The sequence below is a fragment of the Nannospalax galili genome, unplaced genomic scaffold (assembly GCF_000622305.1).
Source record: "Nannospalax galili isolate Female #2095 unplaced genomic scaffold, S.galili_v1.0 scaffold1477, whole genome shotgun sequence".
Taxonomy (NCBI): Eukaryota; Metazoa; Chordata; class Mammalia; order Rodentia; family Spalacidae; genus Nannospalax; species Nannospalax galili.
This window is the reverse complement of record NW_008339642.1, coordinates 1311367-1320132: the sequence shown is the minus strand read 5'-3', so window position 1 is coordinate 1320132 and position 8766 is coordinate 1311367. Positions and strand designations below refer to the sequence as shown.

At 46.1% G+C, this 8766-nt stretch overlaps 1 protein-coding gene across 4 annotated transcripts in view; it reads left to right on the top strand.

Moving 5' to 3' along the window:
* The first annotated feature begins 1798 nt into the window (after nt 1-1798).
* The window catches only part of Plcb1 (phospholipase C beta 1), an 803221-nt gene continuing 796253 nt past the window's right edge, over nt 1799-8766 (top strand). For 2 of the 4 annotated variants that reach the window (XM_008834353.2, XM_029564146.1), the window contains exon 1: nt 1800-2249. In XM_008834353.2, the coding sequence (XP_008832575.1) occupies nt 2151-2249 (99 nt within the window). In that variant the 5' untranslated portion in view covers nt 1800-2150. Of the gene's footprint in view, nt 2250-8766 lie in introns of all 4 variants that reach the window. The other 2 variants (XM_029564145.1, XM_017798487.2) reach the window with 2 other exon arrangements.

Here is an 8766-nt window from a genome sequence, read left to right as displayed (position 1 = left end):
GGCAGTGCCTTTCTTGCTCCCCCCTGACCCCTTTCTTCCCCAGCCACTGAGCCACTTCACCAGCCACTGAGCCACTTCACCGGCCACTGAGCCACTGAGCCAGCCACTGAACCACTGAGCCAGCCACTGAGCCACTTCACCAGCCACTGAGCCACTGAGCCAGCCACTGAGCCACTTCACCAGCCACTGAGCCACTTCACCAGCCACTGAACCACTTCACCAGAGCCTCTTTCTTCATATTGTTTCTTCTTTTCTAAAATAAGTCTTTTAAAAATCCTATTTATTATTTTTATTTTATGTGTATGAGTGTATAGCTTGCACACATGTAAGTGCACTGTGTCATGCAATGTCTGAGGACGCCAGAAGAGGACATTGGATTTCCCTGGAACTGGAGCCAGGGATGGCTGTTAGTCATCATTTAGGTGTTAGGAATGGACCCCTAGCCGTCTTCAAGAGCAGGGACTGTTTTTAACTGTTGAGCCATCCATCCAGTCTCCTAAAATCAGCCTTTATGATATCTTTATTATAATAAAGTTTAGTCATTTTATGGGTCCATTTTTGGGGTTTTGACAAATGTAAACACACGTGATATAGAGTATTTCCATCACACTATCCCTATTTTCCTTTTCTGTCAATCTTTGCTCACCCTGGCCACAGGTACCCACCTGATCTGCTATCTGCTGCCACGAATAGCTTGCCTATTCCACAGTTCTACCCATGGAGTCCTATAGCACATAGTCTCCTGTCTGGCTTCTTTCACTAAGTTTAAACTTTATACAGTAGTCCATGCTCTTGGATATTCGTCTCTTTTGTGGAATAGTGTTTGAGTTTGGGGGCATATGTACTACAATTTGTTATCCATTCATAGGGTGTTTGACAATTGCAATGTTCAGTTTGAAACTATCATGGAAAAAGTCATTAACATTGGTGGAGGAGTCTATGTGGATGTTTTCATTTATCTTAGGCACAAACAGAACTTCTGGATTGTACATAAGTAACTGTGTTCTGAAGAGTCTACCATTTTATTTTCCTTCCAGTGATGCATGAAAGTTCCAGTGGCTCCAAGTCCTCTCAAACACTTGACAGCCTTGACAGTATCATCCTTGAGAGTTAAGACAAACATTTCTAGACCCATGTTTCACTTATGAACAATCTCTCTCTCTCTCTCTCTCTCTCTCTCTCTCTCTCTCTCTCATGTTTGTGTGATAGAGACAGAGAGACAGGCACACAGAAAAATCTTTCATCTTCCTTGGGAAATACAATCTTTGCCTCCAGATGAACTTTTTATTTCCCAAACATTGTTTGCTGACCTTCCAGACCAACGCGCTGCCAACTCCCCAGCGGGGCGCGGTTTCTCCAGAGTTCTCACACCAAACCACTCAACTGCTTCTTTCCTGCTGATAAATAATAATTCTCTTTTCAAAAAGGCTGACGAGCTCCAGCTAGAAGGAAAACCGTTGGCTTTCCCTGTTCCATTCTAACGTCCTCCTGTTCACACTAGGTTGAGATCCACAGCATGTCCAGGATCTCACCCAAGTTCCCCGAAAAAGGCCCGGGCCCAGGGGTTCCGGGACAGCGCAGGCACCAGGCTCGGGCACGGGGCATGCTCAGAGGGCGCCCGGTGCAGGCGTCGGCTGCAGTGGGGCCCAGACGCCGGGAGGTGCCGCTGCGTCCCCGCTTCCCGCCGCTGACCCAGCGCGCAAAGTTGGGCAGGGAGCTGGGGGAGGAGGACCGCCGAGCGAGGGTGGTGGAGCAGGGGCGGGAGGAGCGGAGGGAGGAGGGGACGAGCGTGTCACTCGCGCTCTCCCTCTGTGCACCGAGGATGTGCTGAATGGTGCGCTTCCAGGCGGCGGCCGATCAGGATCCGGAGGCTGCGGGCGGCTGGCGCAGCCCGGCCGGGCTCCTCTGCGTCTTCCGAGGCTCGCCATCCACCGCGGGCTCCCGACCCCGCGTCCCGCCCGCGGCATGGCCGGCTGCGCCCTCGCGTGTCCCGCCTGCTGAGCCGCGCGGGCCAGAGGTGCTGAGGCCGGGAGGCCGGGAGGCCGGCGGGCGGCGGAGCCCACGCCTGCCGAGCCCCGAGCCGAGCCCCTTCGCTCCGCGCCCGTCCCCGCTGTGCTCGCCCGGGCCGCCCGGAGCCCTCATGAGCCCAGATGGCCGGGGCTCAGCCCGGAGTGCACGCCTTGCAACTCAAGCCCGTGTGCGTGTCCGACAGCCTCAAGAAGGGCACCAAATTCGTCAAGTGGGATGATGTAAGTGAGGGGCGGTGTGGCTGGGGTTCCGGCTGGGCACCCGAGGGCGGGCTGCGTGGGGGTGGGGCGAGGGGCGCGTTATGCAATGGGGTGCTGGGCGCGGGCAGCCTGGGCGCAGCCTGGGGAGCAGCCTGGGGCGCGCAGGTTGTCAGCTGCCGGGTGGGTGGCAGAGGGCGGCAGCTTTGCGCGCCGCTGCGGTCCTTCGGGTTTGGAGTTGACATCCTTGCTGGATCTGGCCAGCGCCCCCTGAGGGACTTCAGTTTTCGGAGTCAGCGGAGCCAAAGGGATAGGCTAAGCCCGGGGACAGGTACTGAGAGTTTGGAAACAGCGAGAAGTTGGGATCAGCTGGAGAGCGCTGGAAAGAGCCAGACGCGCCCCTCTCGGCTGGCTGAGGCTCCAGTGACCTCCTTTGCCCTCTTTCAAGAAGGAACGGCCCCCAGGTCCGAAATCCTGCAGTGACTGCGAACCCGTCAGCATTTTGATGCTAGCCACGCGGCAGAGGACACAGCGGCCAGCCGACAGGTGGTCGGTGATGCCAAACTTTAGCGCCTGGCTCCAGAGTGAGGGGCCTTGAGAAGGGCTGGAGAGGGCTCGCCAGGGTCAGGCTAGTGACCCGAAGGGGGTCCGGAAGGGTCAAGAAGCGCGTAGCGGGCCTCCAGGCAGGCGGAGAGGGCTGTTTTGAGAAATGAGCTGGCTGGTCTTCGCTGGAAAATAGATCCCAAACGTTCCCTTCTTAGGTACCTGCCTGTGCCTTTTACTTTGTAGGATAGAGCCAGATCAACTGTCTGGATCCCAGGGTTTCCTAAGACCTACGTCTTCCTTGCCCCCACCTTAGTTGCCTTCAGAGCATCTAAAGGAGAATTCCCGCTGAAAACCCGTGGATGGGATGCACATTTATGCTATCAGTTTAACTTTCTGGGTGGTATTCAAAGGGATTGACGAGAACAACTGCAGAATGAACCCGAGCTGTCAGGATCTAAGGAAGTTTAAATCCGAATGACTACTACATCTCTTAATCAGGAGGAACTATAGGAGAATGAGGCAGTCTGCTTGCTGAAAAGATTTTTCCACCTAGTAAATTATAGCCCGTTATCCTCCTGGGTATTTTTCTTTAATCTTCTTAAGCCAATTTCCAGTGCCTGAAAACAATTTAAATATTCCAGGTAGCGAATCCAATTACTTAGCTGAGTGCGTCTGTGTCTATATTTTGTCCAGTCGGAAGCACAAACGGAAGTTGCAGTATGAGCTACAGCTTCCTTGAAATCGCATGCCAGTTATTAAATGATGTAGGCAAGGCTGTAGACAATGCTCATTTTACCCTGGGCTTTGCACTTCTCCCCTTTCTGTCCCGATTTAATGGGACATGAAATGTGCATGGAATGTAACCAAACAGTAAATTCATACACAGATGAAATGTTTTGTGTCAAGAAACAAGAAGTGCAGTTCAACAAAGAAAACAGTCTTGTCCATCTTGACATCCTTACATAGAGAGTTAACGTGATGATGAATCTACTGAGAGAGGGAAAGGTAAAGTGATGAGATAGGATACAGGTGACAGTAGAGAGGAGAGAGAGAGAGAGAGAGAGAGAGATGACAGAATATTGATATCAAAGAGAATAAATTTTGACGGTCGCTTTTGTTTTGTTTTCAGGTGCCTTTTTTTTTTTTTTTCCACTGATGATTTTAAGCTATATTTGATTTGGGAGCAAATGAGACTTTAAGAATGAAGATTTTCTGTGAAAATACATTTGAAATATCCAGGTTGGTAATTTGTGTTACATGCATTTATGTAATAAACATTCCTTGCTCACATTCTGGGGTGATGGAGAAAGTAGATAAAATCCCTGCTGTTATAGACAGGACATGGGAAATGGAGAGATACAAGTTGTCAGAGAGAGAGATTGAGTGATGCACTGAGAAGACCAGAAGCCCCTAGTTAGATGGCACTGGAAGAAAAGAGAGTCCCCTAAACATTGACCCCTGCGTTTCTGGGAAAGCTTGTTGAAGGGGGCAGACATTTGAGAGTGATCCCTGAGATTTTCAGGTCTTCTTGAAGAGCAAACAGACTGCCCCAGGGGACAGGTTCACTGGACTGTGGCGAACTGTTCTGCAGGTGTTTTGGCTGTCTTGTTCTGTGATCTGTGCATAAGAGGAGCCCAGACTTACTTAGCGTAACCTTAGTTAGTCCGGAGGCATTACCCTCACTCATCTTCCCCTTCTAGAAACAAGCCACTTGAACAAGTCTGGCTGCTTCTGTTGCATCTATGTGAGGTTGTGCTTTAAAGGTAAAAGAGAACTAAATCTTTTAGTTCAAGGCCTGCGTTTACCTGCTGGTTCCCTCACCAATTAGTGTGACTTCAGGCAAGTAACTCATCCTCTCTGAACCTTTGTTCTTTCTTATGCAAAACTGTGATAGTGCTGTGTTTCCTACACATTTCATGTGATACTCTGAGAGACACCAGCAAGATCAAGCAACTGTTGGAAGCACCCAGAAGGTGTGGTAGCCCTCAGATTGCCAGGTTGCTCCTGTGTCTGATTCAACTCTGGAATGTGGCTTGAGAGTATTCCTTTCTCCAAGGGTCTTAAATAATGTGACTGCTGCTGCTGGCCTGGAAAAACACAATCTGAAAACTACCAGGTTTGTGAACCAACTTGGGAAGCATGAAAGTTAATAGAGCTTCCCGGTCTGTGTAAACTTTCACTGATTTATAGATTAGTTTTATCTTTATGCTTACAGTTTGAGGAATTTGGCCATTTGTTACCTTTCCATGGAGGAAGTGGGAAAACCTCAGTGGCATTATCATCTACAGTCATGTTAGATGCTCTGGGCTGTTTTCTGAAGCATCCTTGATACTCAGGCTGGAGTTTACATTTCTTTTGAAATGTTGATATGCAATAAACCAATCTTAAAAAAAGCATTTGATCAAAAATAACTGTTTGTTATACAGCATATACATCTGTTAAAGGGAGAACCTTCCTTCCTTCCTTCCTTCCTTCCTTCCTTCCTTCCTTCCCTTCTTCCTCCCTAACCTCCTTTGATCTATATTAGGTTTGCTAGGGAGAGGAAAGAAATTTTTGAGAGTGTCCCTGATTTGAATTTTTGCCATGGAGCTATGGAACCTGCTGTGTTTTAACTCTTGGCTCTGGCTTAGAGAAATACCTGCTGTTTCCTGTCCCAGGGGTACATCTCATCTCCTTATCTAGAGAAAAAGCCAGTTACAAACTTAGAAGACTTTCATATACCTGATCTGATGTGAAAACTGTAGTCTTGCTTTCTGGTCTATGAAGAGGCAGTGTAACTACACTCCTAAGAATCTCACTAGCTCATTAGAAAGCACAATGAGACTTTAAAAATGATACATTTGGGCCATTTTAGGATTGTAAAGAGGTTATTTCTTGTTCCTTAAGTGATCAAAGCACCATAATTACTAGTCTTGTTATGGAACGGGAGATGTCACCTAGACATTGCCATGCGGAGCACAATTTGTGGGTTCTTTATCAAAGCCCTAGTGAGGCTATGGATCTTCTAAGGTCAGTTGTAGACACTGCCATAGGCACTAATAGGTCACAACAGATAGCAAGTGACTAAGAGCAGGAACATCAGCCTGGAGACACTGAGCTGCATGGGGACCAACACCATCTGATCATGGAAGATCTAGGAGTGCTTGGAGGTGGGAGGAGGTTTAGAGTCTTGCAGTATTTTAAACTAGTGATTGTGTACATAATGTCAACATCAAAGCTGACCTTGTCTTTCTGAACTTGGCAGGAAGTTGAATAACTTACCAGTCATGGCTACCTGTTTACTAATAAACTTAAGTGAAGCAACTTACAGCCCGATTTTTACTTCACATCTCTATATTGCCAGGCCTTAATGGTAGAATGTGGGCAGTTCTTTGTACTGTAGGTATGACAGGAGAATTCTGGTGGGACAGACAGTGAAGGGTGGTTTATGGTTTCCACTTTCACTAGGAAGCCAGGCAGATGGTGAGCCTGGCCCTCTTCTCCTCTGGTTTTGACTTGGCACTGGATTGGGCAGGAGAAAGAGGGGAAGGTGAATGACCTAAAACCTTGTTAATAGTCTCTGTTTTGCCAGCATTTTTTCAAACCTAGGACATTGTTTCTTTGTCCCCCAACCTCTGGGGTGTGAAAGGGGCTCAACTTGTTTGTTCTTTACTTCCTTTGCTCTCACTTTACAAGCTGCTCACTCTCACTGTGGGCAAGTTGCTTCCTGCATCCCACCCTCAGTTTTCATAATTGTAACTATTTAATATAGTGTAAAATATTTATTTATTATTTTTACTTTACGTGTATGAGTGTATTGCCTGCATGTGGGTAGGTGCACCTATGTTGTGTAATGCCCATGGAGGTCAGAAGAGGGCATCAGATCCCCTGGAACTGGAGTTACAGACAGCTGTTAGCTACCATGTGGGTGCTGGGAATCAAACCCAGGTCCTCTGTAAGAGCAGCCAGTGCTCTTAACCATGGAACCATCTCTCTAGCTCTGTAGTATTTCTTACATCACAGAAGAGCTGCTGAGATTCAATGATTCAATATCCATCTCCTTGTATCTTGCCTGGCACACAAGAAAACCCTCTACAAACTCCAAATAGGGTGTGTCTTTTTTTTTATTTTTTTTTAAACTATTGTCTCTCAACAGGAAGGAAGACATGACTTTTATGTAGGAGGTCAGCATAAGATGACACTTATTCTACAGGCAGAATATCCACACCTTTCACTCCTATTTAATGTGGGTTTGATTTTATATGTTGTAATTTAAAGAGGAAAACTATTTGATTTTACTCTTTTAAAGATTTCAGATGTTGGGCCAGGCTTGGTGGTACACACCATTAATTCCAGAACTTGGGAGGTGGAAGTAGATAGATCTCTGTGAGATGAAGGCCAGTCTAGTCTACATAGAGAGTTCAAGGCTACCTGAGGCTATAAGAAGACGCTCTTGAAAAAAATTCAGATGGTTCAAAGAAAATGAGTCTACACAAAGCAAAATAAGATCTACGTTCTATAAGCATATCAATTTACAAAATATCAAGAAGTTTTATTTTTACATGTGCATGCTTGCAGGTGTCCTTATACCACATCTATGTGCATACACACAAACATGCACACATAAAATTTCACATTGTGTGCCTTGTTTTGTAAGCACAGATAGATATCTTTCAGAAGCCAAGATTGCTGGGCTAAGTTGTTGGAGAAGTCTGAGGAAGCTTGGGGTCTAGATTTGTACCCCCTGGATTTGAAACAAGTTATATCCTCCTTTATTCCCTATCTGCCCATAACCAGAACTAAACAAAAAACAAATAGGCACAAAACACCCTATTGTAAGTCAAAATTCTACACAAACACTTAGAGAGAACTTCTCTGCTCTGTAGAAACAGGCTGGGTTTCCATAATCATGACAGTATGACTCTGGCAAGATGACTGAGGGGAGCAGAGGGATGGGTTTCATGAGGTGGGAAGTCATCAGATTCTCCTTGGGAAAGTTATGGGAAAAGGCAGAAGCAGCCTGAAATGTCAGCAGGATGGATCGGATTCTTGCAGCCACAGAGGTAGATTTTTGACTGGAAGGCTAGGAAGTGCTCTGTACAGTACCACATAAATGACCTACGATGTCTTTTTTTTTTTTTAATGTGTCAAGGAACTCTAAATTTCTCATTGAAAATCAGCAATGACTATACTCTAAATAAATACAAGAATATACTGTTTTTCAACTTGAGGTGATAAAGATGAGCTGAGGCTTGCATAAGGGTAACCTGCATATAAGAAAACACACCAATTATATTTTCCAAAGTAGTCACTTGTCACCAACAGACAGCCTGAGAAGACCCACAGTCCATTCTAAGACTCCCAACCCCCTGGGTAGTTTTTTATAAGCATTAATTCCATAGAATGGAATTAATTTTATAAGCATGGAATTAATTTTATAAGCATTAATTCCATAGAATGGTTTTACCTGTTTTTAATCTACAAGAGCTATTTTTATTTTGAATGAAAAAAAAAAAACAAACCTCTTCAGTTTACAGCACTCTTATTATTGCAAATTGGCCATCTTGAAGAGTGCACAAGTGGCTGATCCTTGCTGTAGATGACTCTGGATTAGGTCCTTATCTGTCCAGAGATGGAATCTGAGAAACACAGCTTCAGTAGGGAATGCCCACAGGAGGAATCAGTTACAGCTCTAGGAATGTAGCTCAGGGTGGTAATGCATGCAGGCTGCTATTGGCACAGTACCACCATGGACTCGTGCAGTGCTATTCAAGGGTGTTTGTTCCCCTGCTTCCCTCCCTCCTTCTGTCTTCTCTCTCTTTGTTTCTCTTTATGTGCTGGGAGGTGAATCCAGAGTCTCTGTACTTGCTAACCAGGGACTCCACCACGGAGGTATACCCCTATTTTGGTTTTGTTTTGAATTTAATATTTTAATATTTTATTATTTTAATTTTATGTGTATGAGTGTGTTGCCTGCATGTGTGTAAGTGCACCCGTGTCATGTAATACCTGCAGC